This window comes from Pleurodeles waltl, chromosome 1_1, assembly GCF_031143425.1.
Source record: "Pleurodeles waltl isolate 20211129_DDA chromosome 1_1, aPleWal1.hap1.20221129, whole genome shotgun sequence".
NCBI lineage: Eukaryota > Metazoa > Chordata > Amphibia > Caudata > Salamandridae > Pleurodeles > Pleurodeles waltl.
Window position 1 is genome coordinate 948,652,962 of NC_090436.1, and position 16,069 is coordinate 948,669,030.

Consider the following 16,069-nt stretch of genomic DNA (forward strand, 5'->3'; position numbering starts at 1 on the left):
CTACCCTTAGCATAGACTTTATGTGGGCAAGCAAGTACGTGTCCAGGTGTCCGGTCTGAGGGGCTTGTGGTCAGTGTCTGTGCTGTGCGTGCTGTGTCCTGGTTGGCTAAGTGTGCCGAACTACATGTGGCATCTAACTTTATGGCATTTTGGGAATGCATGTGTCCCTCTGGCCATTTGTGCTTTATTGAGGCCAGTCTCCAGGAACCATTGTAGTTTTGCTGCCAATCTGTGTGAACTGATCTAAGCTTGTGTGTCTGGCTGTCGGCTGAGTGTTACCACACCTATGACCTGTCAGTCATTAACCTTCCGGCCTGGGCCTCAGAGCCTGCTTGACCACGTACCTACATGATGGGGTTGGCGGAGAGTTCATGATGGGGCAGTCCAACACAGGTGATGCTCTTCGTTTGTGTATGAATATATATTGTACGTGTATAAAGCTGCCCTGTTGTTGTGTGCATTGATTAATCCAATATCAACCAACTGTTTGGCCTCCAGTGCCATAGTGTGAAACAGGTTTACCTAAATAAACACTTGCGTGGCAAATGGGGCATATTGCAATGTTGTCCTCCTGCTTGCTAATTGTATAGAAGTCCCAAACCTGGGAGGAGAACTTTTTCAGTGGGCCACTGAAGCCGCTGCTAATATCAAAGGAACTGGAGGTAGGTAAGTGTGTCAACGCTGCTGCCTTTCTGCAGTACATACTTTGACAGAGGTATTAGTGGGTGCAGGTGTCAGAGGGGAGCCTTACACATATGGAAGCTGGAGTTAGTGATGGTACCATTGCAACATCCCTCAGGGCATGACAAATAGGAGGGGTAATGTAGGTGTCTTCTGAGTCAGCTTCCAAGACAATGACTGTCTCGTCCTCCTCATCCCTTTCCATAATTGTAAGGCTTTCAGAAACGTTCTTTTTCCCTTGTCTCTCATGGCGGATCTCCGACTCAGCTGGGGTCCAATCCACATCCAGATCATCAGAAGGGGGCTTGGAGAAGGTGGTGGAGTACCCTTCTTCTTTGTTGCTGTGGATCTGGAAGCCAATTGTTCAAGAAGAGGTACATCTTGCCCAGCAGGAAGCTCAAACTCCTGTTCCACTCCTACTTCAGGAAGATCTGCTATTACTGGCTGCAGCTCCTGTTTTCCACTTTGCTCAGTTTCCTGCTATGATTGGGTACTAGTTTGCGGCTGAGACATCTCCAATTCAGACTCACTGATCATTGCCATGGTTGCAGTGGCTTCTTCACTGAGAGACATGGCTTTGGTCTTAGATTGGGTTGGTGCCATTATTGGGGAAGTACTGCTTCAAGCTTGTTGGCCTGAGGATGTTGCTGCAGGCACAAATTTCCAGAAAATGGTTTGGAGAAGCACACCAGTGGTGGAAATCTGCTTTTTCTACTCCTTCCTGGCCATTTTCGTGGCAGCATCTTTCTTTGGGGCCATTCTCAAGCTCTGTCATTGGGCAGTGGCACTAAGCTTCATAAACAGAAGAGATTGGAGGACTCATGTGTTGAGGTCACGTCATTTTGTGCCGGCCTTCTGTCTGCCAGTACTCTGTGGGTGGTGTTTCTTTGTGCGCCTAGACAAAATGGCCACTGTGCACATGGTCAAACAACAACAAAAGCAAGGAAGGAGGCATGGACAACAAAGAACAAAAGCAGGCCTATGGAAAAAGCACACTGGCTGGCTACAAAAAAAGGCCACCGGCCACTCGGTCAAACAACAAGTAAGGAGGCATGGATAAAAAAGAGCACATGCAGGTCTATGGATACTGACTACATAAAATGGTCCCCAGCTATATGGCATGGAGAACAAAAGACAAATGGTGGCCTATGGCAAAGACACACACACACGCACCACACACACGCACACACACACGCACCCACACACGCACATACACACACACACACTGGCCAGGCATGTTAACAATGAAAAAAACACAACCATTAATTCAGCAATGCCAAAAAGGGAAAGTAAGTTAGCTATACATTTTTTATAACACACATCCTCCCATAGCACCAAATAGCAACTCACCAAAATACACTTTTTGCACACAAAAAAGTGAAATTAAAAAAACACATTTTTAATTCAATCCAAAGCCATCACTATCTTAAATGACATTTTAAAACAACATATACCACAGAAACAGTTCTTTCATTTACTCATGGCTAATACTGGCTAGATTGCCCACGGGCAGACTAAGCCACTTAGTAAAATAGATTAATAGTGCAAATTTAACAAAAATGGAGAAATGTGCAGAACTGTGCAACCTTTTTCCCTTACACAAACTAAAAATGTAAACACAAAATAATAACTAGGTCTGTACTGAAACTCCAGGCCACCCACGACAACCACAATCAAATTAAAAAATCAAATAAAAGTACAAATAAAACCTGGGTCGTGCACTCAAACAAACAAACAACACCCTTATAAAACATTTTTCAGCTTACTTTTGATATCAGAAATACAAAGTACTTAAAATCCTCTGGTTTATATGCAGCAGAAATTGCAGACAGAGAGTAATATTTCCACCTTGAAATCCAAATGAAAAGTGCCCAGGAGATAGACAAAGCATTGGGAGGAGCCTGCTGTACACGAAAAGGAAGCATTTGGGGCACTTCCTGCCTGTTGAAAAAAAGTAAAATTAAAAAAATACTTTTTGCACTAAAAAACAACCTGAACGATCCATTGGAGTAGAATATTCATGCGAAAATGTCTTTTCAAGTAGAATTAGCTGCTTCTTGGGTGGAGAATCTGCCTGAGAAACAGCCACTTGCACTCACTAGTTCACGAAAATGACGCTGGAAGGCTCCACGGCGACCAGAAGATTCACAAGCGGCCAACAAATCTTGCATGCGCTCCGTAGTGGCGGCAAATCTTGTCGCATTTGCCAGTGTGTGCGAAAGCCAGTATCATACACAGTAATGGAAATATAATTCTGGTATAGAAGAGAGCAATACTTACAGTAGATTTTTGGAAATGTCATCAATCATGCTAGGCCACCTAATGATATACCTACTGATTCACTTTTGATGTAAACTAGGAAGGTAACTGTCTTGTCAATTTTTAAACAATCTGTGCTTAAATGAAAGAGTGGTATCATCATATTCTGTCCAATCTATGTTGTTCTTCAAGTAGATTCTGTAATGCTCCAGTGCTGCAGTTTCTCCATGAGAAAAAAGCTTGGCAGTATTATTATATGAAATTAAAGAAACAGTAAAGTTAGAAATATATATATTTATTTTTTCGTTATTGAAAGTATATCTTTGAATCATCAAAATTAGAGTTTTGGTTACCGTTGTTAAATTAGCAGTTGAGCTAAGTTCTGATTTACAGTTTGGACATAAGCTTTTTTGCACAGCTTTAAATATTTAATGCTTAAATGAAATTAATTTGCAATCAGGTATTGGTGCACATACAAATCTTTCCAATTGTGTAACAGTGGCGCTTGAATGTAGGCAATGGAAACATTCATGTTCCCAAGTGTAGCTTAGACCAATGAGGTGAGAACTTGCATGAGTTTCAGTAGCTTTTATTTCTATAACTGCCATACAGAATTCTTGAGCATCTGGTTGTTCATTGATATAAAACTGAATAGTACCTCTACCTATATCTACTATATCTCTAATACCACATATGTAGTTGTCTGTCAGAATTTTTTGATGAAGGATTATTAGGGTGTTGAGTAAATGTTGATGTACATGCTGGTGTATTATTTATTTCACAACAAGTAGGTCCAAAGGAAGATTAACAATTATATTGCTGTAGCAATGTATGCCATTTTGATTTTAAAACTGATGTTTTTTTCATTTGTGTGTGTTTTGTTTTCTGTGTTTCTTAGGTTGTTTCATTTCTTCTTTGCAATTGTAGTTTGTTTCAATTTTTATTTATTTTAAAAGACATGTTAGGTTTTAACAAAATGGAATAGTGACCAAGATGAGGAGAGTTTCTGGTTCGCACACAATTGTATTCTGTGGCCTATCCACTGTCTGCATTAATTCTTGTCTCACCAAATCTGTAATATACAGTCCTGTTATTTTTCTTTCGTGAGACAGAGCAACATATGACATTTCCTTGTTAAATACTGTTGAATCAAAGTTGATTAGTGCATAATCTAAGCTTAATGCTTTTGATTTGTGTATGGTTACTGTGTAGGCCAAATAAGGAGGAAGCTGTGCTGTGCAAATATATCAATCTTTCACAAGTAAAAATATTGCTGCACACTGGGAGATTTGTTTTTGGTCTTTAATGTGGTGAAATTTGACCAGAATAAATTGAATGTTTTCAATTTTTCCATCCGTCACAAAGTCCACTACAAATTCCATGGATCCATTTGTTAGTATACATTTTGATGTAAAATAACACAACAGTTTGTACAAAGCTGTAAATCTTTCTCCACCACCTTTGAATGTAAACTGCTTTTCAATCCTTGGTAATTTGTTAACTAAACGTTTGCTTATAGGTATGTTTACTCCATAATTTTCCACTTTATCTTTACAAGGAAGATTTACAATGCATTCCTTTTCCAGATGTAGTATTTCAGAGTTTAATTGAGCACATTAATTGAGAACATTCTTCAACAGTTGGCATTAAACAAACAACTGGTTGTGATTATGAAAGAAGGCAATGCATAACTTCAGCAGGTGACTAAAGGTTAGAAAGAAATGTACTAGTATGTTGTGTCCTTAGCATTATTGTTGCTTCTTTTACTACAAAGCCAAAGCAAATGTCTGTCAATACCTTGGCATATTCATCATTAGGTTGCCTCATATTATTACATTTTCAAAGACAGTCAACCATTTTCATGTATTTTTACATTCTTATTTGTTGCTACCTGCCATGGCAATCGTCTTGGGTGATTTAGTAATATCCTATCTCAACTGGACCACTCAAGCATTCAGGCCTTCGATTCTGTTCTCAACAACCTTCCAGGATGCCTCAATACTAGTTGTTTTTTATTTGAGATCAGCATAAATCATGTTAATTAATTGCAAAAGCAATCTTTCTTCTTTCATTAGATCACTTCCTCCAGCAAATCAGTTATTTCTGGCTCTTTTTATGTCTTGGAGCAGTGGGTTTAAAAAGTGTCTCTTCTGTAGATTTCTTCCCCAAAGCTAGATCCAAGGAGAACTTTCCTTTGTAGAAATTAGGAAGCAGCTTAGTGACCCAAAACGTGAACCATGTCATTATGACCCCTGACCCCCACAAACATATACCGTTTCTCACCCCATATCTCACTCAAGTCTCTAAGGAGGATAGTCAACAGTCAGAGGCCTGCATCATTACCAGAGCCCCACACACTTTCGAGGACTCTGGGTGGTAGCCTCTGCTGTTCCATCCTGAAACCTCTGTCCAACTATTGAAAGAACCTCCAGCTGGTGAGTCTCCTCCCAGAAGAGGGAGGAAGAAGGATGCACACTATGGGTCCGTGCCAGCTGACTCAGGACGACTAAAATAATGCTACCATAGTGAAAACTGTAGCAATGGGACTGGGTGCACAAACTATTCAAAGAGGTAATCTGCACTTGATCCAATGGGGAATAGAGAGGACTCCTGAAGAAATGATAAGGAGAGGCCGAAGCATGGGAACACAAACTCAGACTACAAAACAATACCCGCCAGTCCTATACATTTGCATTTGTATACATTCAGCCATATTACTTATACAAACAAGAGATAATCAGAAGAAGAGAAAAGTGTGGCCAGGGCACACATGCAGCAGTGAAGTGCCAGTAAAGTAATTGCACTCTGTAGTTTATTCCTGCAAATATTAAGTATTATGTGTGTATTAAAAGCAATTAAAGTAAAGTCACAGGGTTGCACAATTAGTTATTGCCCTGCTAGCTGACTGTTGAGTTCAGAGCTTATGCATCTCCACACTACCTCCCCAAGAATCCTATGACTGCTGCCATCACTACTATTGGTATTCAAGTGCTAAAGAGGTGTACTTGGTCCAGTTGTGCAAAGAGATAAGAAAGATTGTGGGATATCAACAACCCCAGTTCCCACAGCTGACGCCTAGCACCCCTTACTTTCCTCATGGGCCCCAAAACACGGTATGACATTGTGCATTGGCTGCCAAAATTTGGAGTTCGAAGGCAGTTGTGTATTAACAGCATGCATATATAAAGCCAACTGAAAGGAATAGGTCACATTTATCAGAGAAGGAAAGTACATGTTAAAAACCCAGGAAAGGGATCTTCACATGTGATAAGGGAGGAAATTGAAATTGTGGCAGTTTCACCACTTGGTAAATATTCCAAACAAATGATTTGATGCTCAACACAGTGAATGACTTCACGGACACTACTCTCAGATTGCCCCATGCTAGTTACACATTGCTCCCTCCACAAATGAGGCTTGTCTCTCTCATAGATCCTTGTGACAAAATCCCAGTGCAGATTTATGACCCCCCTCAATTCATGATAACAGGTTTTTACCCCAAGCTCATGTGTAAGGGCATCAGATGGCGTTACTCACTCGGGAAAAGAAAGGATTGAAATGAGAGAAGAAATATAGATTAATTGACTCCTCAAAATGTCATGGCATTACAAATGTTGCCCTTCTTCTGTTTCTTTCCCCTGTATCCCATTGGTCCTTGTTACTGGGCACTGTTTTACCCATTGTCAAGTTCAAGTATGACTTGGAGGCTATGGGTTTGCAAAGACGATCGATTGCCAGTCTTTTTTGCCTTGACATAAGGAGGCAGGACCCAAAGAGCTTAGGATTCTAAGCTTTTGAAAACCTTATTCCAAAGTTGAGGGTAGAGCCTAACAGCATGTGCCTTAGTACATTCCTTAAATCGGAACTGTTCAGCGTGAATGGTATTAATTTAAGAATACTGGACTATGAGAAAGTTCTGCTGAAATGAGTTACATGAAATAAATAAAACAGGTGGAATGAGGGAGAGGGTGTTTGAGCTTGCAAAGAGAGAAATGACAGTGTTTACCTTGGCATTGACAAACAGAACATCTGAAAATCTGAATAGCTCATAGGAGATGCCTAAGTTGACAATGAGTGAAAAGGAAAGGATGGTTGGGTAGTAATATAACCTAGTGTCTGGCCACTTATAGATGACTTGTTATATCTTGTTGAAACTTTGATATTTTGCTTGTGTATTCTCTTTTTTGTAAACTTTTTTACTGATTATAAGCTGTGTCACATTTAAGTGGGTTTTTCCATGACAACATATAGGTAGACACATCATATATTAATAGTACATATACAACATTTCCAGTTCATGCCACCTGTCTGCTTCCAGTCAGCTAAAAGTGTTGTCACTATGGACTCCAGATCTTTCTGTGATTATGGGGGAGCCACAAGCATTTTATATAGGTTCCTTAATGCCTGATCACCTGTACATTCTTCTTAACCATTCTACTGTGGGTAGGGGTTTGTCAAATCTCAAATGTTTTTATTTATCTCTCTTATCTGGTAGACACCTCATGTCTACTAAGTCCTCTCCCCTCTACGCCCACCAAGCAATTCCAGTATTCACAAAAGAATCAGCTTTGTGGTTATGTCTCAGAGTCATCCCAAACCTGAGTTAACAGATGTGTGTTGTTTTGTCAGTATAGTTGGATTATGTGATAGTGCCTATTTCATGGTGACATCTACTGATTTCAGGTGAAGATGTACAATCCATTTTTCAGAGTTGTGCAAGAGTGTATTACATTATGTCGTAGTGAGGTTGAGTTAATCACACTCTGGCACAGACGGCCAAGTCTCCGGAGGCTATCCACATGTTTCCACAGCCTGCTTTGTCTGGAAGGGCAAAGTCACTCACCCACTTACTTCTGAGGTCTTGAAAAAAATGCAGTCCCCTTTTGTCTATGAGTAAAACAATAAACATAATGAAAATACAATACGAGTTTCCGCCTTGCTCCTGCCTGGATCCCATCACTATCTGTTCCTCCTGCTCTGATTGTGTAAAACAACTTTATTAGGCTGCTTTAAGGCTGGTTATAAAACTCTCAAATGAAATATATTTTGTCAGAACAAGAATTTGCTGAGGCTGTTTATCCTCTAATGTGCCTGTAGGGTGATCTGCGCATATATTCCCTTCATAGAGGGCAAAAGCAAATTGAATAGGCATCTTTGTTACCAGTGACTTTTTTTTAATTTTTTTTATAAACTTTCATGCTAACCCTTGCTTTTCGATGTAGGGGTCTATACTAGGTTCATATAGTAGGAGAAGCAGCCTATCCTGCACCATCAGTAAGGCCACCTCGTTCACCACCGACCTACGGACCTCCAAACAGGTCTGCCGCAAACTCGAGAGGAAGCGGCACCAGGAAAAGTCTTCAGCCACCCACACAGCCCTCAAGAATGCCATCCGCAAGCACCACCAGCTCATCAGAGCCACCAAGAGATCCTCCTTTAAGGAACGTATCAATAACAATACGCACAACAGCAAAGAGCTCTTCAACATCGTAAAGGAACTCTCCAACCCCAGCTTCAGCACCAACGACATCCCACCTTCGCAAGACCTCTACGACTCCCTCGCCACCTTCTTTCACCGCAAGATCACCGACATCCATGACAGCTTCAACAACATGACCTCACCAGCGTCCACCAACACCTCCGGCTCATCGCCCCCCAACCACACCAACCTCCTGCTCTCCTGGACACACGTCAATGACGCCGACACCATCAAAGTAATGAACACCATTCATTCCCGCTCTCCATCTGACCCCTGCCCGCATTACATCTACAACAGAGCAAGCTCCATCATTGCCCCCCAACTCCATTTGATCATCAATAGCTCCTTCAAGACCGCCACCTTCCCGGAAAGCTGGAAGCACGCCGAGATCAAGGCCTTACTCAAGAAACCCCAGGCGGACCCCAAGGACCTCAAAAACTACTGGCCCATCTCCCTGCTTCCGTTCCCGGCAAAGGTACTCGAGAAGATCGGCAACAGGCAATTGTCCCACCACCTGGAGGAAAACAACACTATGGACCCGTCTCAATCCAGCTTTCGCAGCAATCACAGCACCGAGACCGCCCTAATCGCTGCAACCGACGACATCCGGACCCTCCTAGACAAAGGTGAAACAGCAGCCCTCATCCTCCTGGTCCTCTCGGCCGCCTTTGACACCGTCTGACACCATACCCTGCGCACACGCCTCCACGACGCAGGGATTCGCAACAAGACCCTGGACTGGATCACCTCCTTCCTCACCGACAAACACAGAGTCCACGTCCCACCATTCCTATCTGAAGCCACCAAGACCATCTGCGGCGTACCACAGGGCTCCTCCTTCAGCCCGACACTTTTCAACATCTACATGGCACCGCTCGCCAAAATCGCCCGATCTCACAACCTCAACATCATCTCTTACGCCAACGACACCCAGCTGAACCTCTCCCTCACCAAGGACCCCGCCACAGCCCTGTTTGTTCAGCGATTTTGAAACTTCATTATTGCTTATGAGGTATGTGTTATGCTCTTTACTGCCTTGTCGAGTCTGTGGAGATCAATGATAACTGTAGGCTAAGTATTACAATATTCAATGGAGGTTGCTGTAGGTGAAAGATACTGGAGGAGTCCGCAATGAGCTGGCAGTGCTACAGGTGGCTTGCTCCTGCAGCTCCTCATGTTAATTAAAACCCATATTTCTACTCATCATACCCCATTTGCACTTTTTCATAGGTTCTATACTACATCCACTCATAAAGGACATTCTATCGAGTAAAATACACATGCCTGTTCTGACATTCAATAAAGTGTAGTGCTGCCGGAGATTGCTAGGGCTTTACCCAGGTGTCCGTTGCTCCTTTGTATCCCGCATTTGACAGTATGTAATGCAGTACCTACGGTTGAAAACCGTCTTACTGCTGTTACAACATGAATTCATATCAACCTGATGTCAACCTTTACCTCCAAATATTGCTCCTTTCACAGTGCGCCCTGTGAGCATCAGCATAGGATCAAGGGAGATTTGAGCACCGGTTGGTGCTACCCCAACAATAACAGTGGTTCCAAATGCATAGTGTGAAGACTTCACAGCACTGACCTGAAGGAAAACAAAGAGGCAGACCGTCACAAGGATAAAAATACATGTTACATGCTGGACAGGTTCAATCGCCTTAAGGCCTGATTTAGCCGTTGGTTCTTCAAAAATCAATAAATTGAAGTCCAATCAGTTGGATAGGCAATAATAAGTATGCTTATAAGCCTTGAGTGCAAGGTAAATGGAACATGAGCATTTTGAAAAAATGCCCCTCGTAGACAGAATCAAATGTTCTCCTTACTTTAAAAGATCAAAATAATAATGGATAAGAGTGCAAAGGGCCATGCAGCTTATTCGATGAAAGTAAATTGTGATATATAATTAGCCAAAATGTAAGTAATATTAGTGAGGAAGACAGAGATCCCTAGTAGATATTCATCCGGGATAGCATCAAAGCGCAAGACGTACAGCAAATGTTACTACGCCATCCCTGGGAATGCCCAAATCACTCCCTAGATCAGTGGTTCCCAACGTTTTGACTTCTGTGGACACCACTTTATATTTTCTGGTACCTGGTGCACCCCAGTGAATTATTATTGGAATCCGGGGACACCCTCACTTAGTTATCACTGAAAGCTGGGGACCCAATCTCTTAAGGCTACTTAATTTTCTAAGCAGTCGCAGACCCCCTGAGGAGGCTCGACAGACCCCCAAAGGTCCACAGCCTACAGGTTGGGAACCACTGCCCTAGATTGCTGCCTGACATTGTGAAAATAATTTAGAAAACTTTGAAAAAATTGTTCTTCTACAACTATTTAAGGTGAAGGCGACATAAAGAGTATGTGCCCAGCATGGTACAAACCAAGACATGGATTCTGTGCTCACTGTCCTAATGAGTCAAGTTGCACCTCAATGAAGAGGTTCAAAAAGGCCAAAAACTGGTCTGGGTTGCTTGATTTCCTTTCTTGCTGGCACATTGTGTGGCAGTTCGAACTGGACTGTTCTTATTGGAGTAGGACCAAGCCTGATTTGAATGTGGCTGGTCACTGTTTAAAGGGACATAGTGGATAAGTTGGAATGCAACCAAAGTAATTACCAGTAGCTGAGATAAATGCAAGCATTCAAACCGTAACTTTTTATCTCTGTAGAATAACAACATTTCATCATGGCCAGGCTGCCGGAAATGAACATGAGAGCTGTAGATTTGAAAGCAACTGCTTTAAAAATAGCTACGTATCTGTGTATAGGTTCTATGCTACGCTGCTAAGAGCCTTCCCTAGCAATGTTTTCTGATGGGTTCAACCTGAAAAATGACTTTTCTTGACATGCTAGGTTGTTACCTTGTGGTGCGCTCATCCATTTTTTGTCTTTTTTAGATAATGTTCCTCTTCCATTCCACTCCTATCCACCTCTGTCTTTTTCTCTGGCCCCCTTTCAAAATTAGCTTCCTGGGGTGGCGATTGCTTGAGTTAATGTCAGCTACAGGTAATTCTGGGCCACAATCCAGGCCATCGTGTTTCACTCACCATGCCACCTCAGACAGGAATCAGGCAAATGGAAATTAGCCTTAGCCCTGCTCCAGTAAGAACAGTCAAGCCTTAACTGCCAGGCCAGCCCCCTATAAACATACACAAGCAACCCTAGACTAGTTTCAGCCTACTCGGGCCTCTTAAGTAGGGTGCAGCTTGAGTCCAATGGTAGAAGGGCAAAGGACACACACTCGGGCCAAACTGTCACACTTGGGGCGTTGCATTGAAAAGAGCAAAAAACAAGGGATGGATTGCTTGAATGATAACTTTTCCACCTGTTTCCTGTTTTACCCACTCCTGTCTTGTTCCTCTCCACCTTCTCACATTCCTTTCCCCGTTGTTCTGCTTTACTGCCTCTAGAGAGAAGGGAGGCCACCCTCCACCCATTGCTTTTGCACCTCTGCTTCGCTGCTGAGGCTTTCTTTAGCTACAGTCATTTAGCACTCTTAGATATTGAGCAGCAATGAGGGAATAAAAAATCAGCATATGATGATTGCCCTCTGTCTACAGCGGCAAAATTACCTAAAAAAACATGGAATGGATTGTAACCCAACACTTTTTTGCTTTCTCCTAAGTGTCACGGGTATGTTAGGAAGTGGGCCTCAATTCTCACTGTGCTATTGGGTTCAAGCAGCACTGATGAGACTTAACAAACTTAACAAAGTCTTGTATTCTTCTTCAGAAGGGCCAGGAGTTTAGCTTGACTGACCAAGCCTAATTTGTATATCACTGCCCCCTGACTGTAGTGACACAGTGCACAACGATGGACTAAAATGCAGTTCAAAGTAGTCAACAATGAGTAAGATTGATTCTACTAACCATTTTTGTTATTTCTAATGTGCACATTATAGGACACTTTCAGGTGAACTTTGACAGTAAAACAAGATTAAAAGCGTTTTAATTCATTTTCCAATTACCCAATAGTGACCAAAACAGCAAAGCAGCTACAGCAGTATATACTTTCCACATCTCAACTCTGGGCGTATATAAGACACAGAGAATCAGAATATGGCAGAATATACGGACAGTTTATCATCACAACCATTCTGACCTCTTTGTCTCAACTATATGCACTATAGGCTGGCATCCAGGATGCCAATCACCTCTCAAACTATCTTACTTACGTTCTTGGCATTGCCCCACTCACTCTACATCCAATATCCAACCTCCTCCAGAACTTCTTGAAAATATATACACACACACACACACTCACACACACATATATATGTGTATGTATATACAGTATATATATATATATATATATATATATATATATATATATATATATATATATATATCCTGGAGATGAGTTTCAGTACCGATGCAACATTGGTCAGTGGCTTCAAGCCCAGTCCCAAGAGCTGTACTGATCCAAATACACCACAGATGCCATTGATTCCTTTCATGAACTATGTCTATGTTTATGGAATTAAAAAAATTGAGGGTCAAAAAATATTCTGGGAAATACAATTTAACAAAAACACAGGCCGGAAAAAAATCCTTAGCAGGAGACAAATAAATTATTATCAAACCCTCTGATAAAGGGGGAATATTGTTATTTTGTTGAACAGTATACAAGAGAGGCATACGGACAACTGAATGAAACAAATGCTTTGTAAAAATTAATTCTTCCGAATACAGAAAGTCATATGTTAATTTTTGGAATTTGTTACATGGATGGTTGGAGAGGGATATCATTGATGATGATAAATACTGAGAGGGGACCTTCTTTGCAGCAAACAAAGGAAGGATGCTAGAGGTTCCTCCCATGTTTCCTTCATACCCGACTACAACTATAGATCACTGGAAGTTAGGAAGATACTTAACAAGCACTGGGAAATTCTCTGGTATTACCCAATATTACAACGTATTCCAGGAGCACATGGCAGCACACCATATAGAAGAACCAGGTCACTTAGAGACACATAGCCACTTTGAACGTTCTCCCAGAACAGGATGGTTGAGCAGCTCTGGGAGGTTTTACAAGTGTGGCAAATGCAAGGCCTATGCACACTGTACCAACAGGGTCAGATACCGACATGCCAACGCGTATGAACGTAAAATCTCTAAATTCATCACATGTAGATCACATTTTTGTGTCTATGTTCTAGAACACACTTGCGGGCGATGGTACACAGGGAGCACAACTTTTGCTAAAAAGAAAAAAAAAACTTTAACATCAGCGTGCCGTTAAAGATTGTGATGTGAACTACCCCGTTGCAAAGCACTTCAAATTGAAGCATCAGAGTAATCCAGATTCTCTTACATTTTTGGGCATTGACAGAGTGGAAACACATTTCAGAGGAGGAAACTGAGAACAACAGCTACAGGGTTATATATTGGCTAGGAACTGGCAGTACACATTTAGATCGTCCCATATTTCTTGATTTTATTTTAGTTTTGACCTGTAAATGAATCATGGACATAATAATGTTGCTAATAGGACATGGGATTATTCCTATATTAATCTGATGGGCGATCCAGTTAGGTTGTGAGTATGATATCTGTCTGGGACCTTAGTTTATTGTTATTTAAGATACCCCTCCATATTTTGTTATTGAACAATTTGTTTCATTTATTATGTTCATTGCCATGAATAATAAGCCTCATAGGAGTTTTATGTTTTTCATTGTGATATATTCTCTAAATCCAATCTTTTAAGAAGAGACACAAATTTACGTTGTGAGGTGTGCAGAGGCTCGTAATATTTACCATTGTGTGTAGATACATGTGTTGCAAGCCCACTTGGGCTTGATTGTTTGCCATAAAGGTACATATTCTTTGAACATAATGATGAAACAGGTTTCCAGCATTGGAATGTCCACTGAGAACCCACGTACCTGTGCCTCTTGGGTGTATTCTGGTATGTTATCATGGCCATCATGCCACAATGTCAATACAATGCAGTGTTTATACAATGAGGGTTCATACAGTGTTTAATGAATGGGTACACGTAGGTGACATGTACTTTGAAGTTGTCCCAAACTTGACTACATAGGTTTGGCCTTATGTCTAGTATTTTGTATATACATGTAATTGTTCTTATTATTTTGTCCTATTCATTCTCACATAATAAAATCATGATTTTACGAGGGACCATGAATGCACTTTTTTCTCCATTATGTTCGTCATTTGGAAATTAGCTTGAAGTATGCGTATTATGCTGCAACATGCATAGTTTTGTCTTGTGTGACTTTTAGAGTTATACTCATGTTCCCAATGGCACATCAATAATGTCAGAGCTTGGATTGGCTTTGGTTTCCACTAAAAAAATGTATGAGGAATTTGACTCAGCAACTTGAGAAAGGCTACATAGCTGAAATGTGTTGTTTGCATTTCAATAAACCCATTTTTGACCTGCGAGCAGTGCCCTGGTTTCTCATCATTTTATTAATCAAATATTGTCACGGGCACCGCAGCACAGACTGAGACACCAGCACGCTTGTGAATGTAAGTTGTGAATACAGAGAGTTCTCTCTTATATATCTATATCTATAGCTCTCTATTTATATATAGTCATCGCCAACCTGACGCTGATGTGATGTCCTGGAGGTGCGGTGTGAAAGTTTTGCCATGAAAGAAATGTGTTGTCATTGAGCTGCACAGCCGGTGATGGGAATATGAAATGTGAGGCCAAGGGTGATGCATTGATTATGAGCTGCGCAATTGTCACTGCGTTGTTCTTTTCCTAAGTGGCAGCTGCGATGCGTCGAGGAGATATGGGGTGGTTCAGATTGGCGCAGTGGCAACAATGTGTGGATTTCTGTACAAAACAGCTGTAGAACACACTTCCAAGGGCCCAGCACCAGAATGGCACCACTTGGCAGGGTAGGATTCACAGCTGGCAGAGTCCAGAAGCTGTAGCAGAGTTGAGTGAGGTCTTTGATGTCACTGAGACTTCAGAATAGGAGGCAAGCCAGCAAGCCCTTGGAATCACTTTGTTTCCGGGGATGCTGAGAAGCAGGTCCAGTCCTTCTCACTCCCAGGCAAGGAGGGCAGAAGGCAGCAGGGCAGGCAAGGCAAAGCGGAAGTCCAGCAAATTCCAACAGAGTTCCAGCAAAGTGACTGTCCCTTTAGCAGCATAGCAGTCCTTCTTACTCGCAGAATGTACTCAGGTCCAGAAGTGTACTCTTTTGGTGGTGTTTGAGGTCAAGTACTTCTACCCAGTGTAGTGCTTTCCTCTTATTTAGTTTCTAAGCACTAACATAACACAACAGAGATGCACTTGTGAGGTCAAAGAAAACTTTTATTGTTGTTAATTCTTCCCCAACCACAATATTTTATGTATGACGAATTAGTAGCTTTCAAGTCCGCGTTAATCAAACAAAATATATCAGTTTGCAATATACACAGCAGGTTATATTTATAAGATATTGAATGCAAAGCAAAACAAATACTTCACCGTGTGGGAACTATCTACAGCTTCATCTTTCTAAGGTCTGCAAGCTGATGACCCCTGTCAGCCGCGAGAAAGAGAGATTCATCTACCCACACGGGATTGCTGGCAGCCTGCGCCAAGCTCCAGCACGAGGTCCGGCAGATTCGAATCTGACCCTCTGCAGCATGTTACATTCGTTACAAAGGTGTGCC

At 41.7% G+C, this 16,069-nt stretch overlaps 1 protein-coding gene across 1 annotated transcript in view; it reads right to left on the reverse strand.

The window, feature by feature from the left end:
* Window positions 1-16,069, reverse strand: part of LOC138304205 (alcohol dehydrogenase 1-like) — a 470,989-nt gene that overhangs the window by 175,731 nt on the left and 279,189 nt on the right. The window contains exon 7 of the mRNA XM_069244108.1: window positions 9,878-10,013. Within this exon, the coding sequence (XP_069100209.1) occupies window positions 9,878-10,013 (136 nt within the window). The remainder of the gene's footprint in view (window positions 1-9,877; window positions 10,014-16,069) is intronic.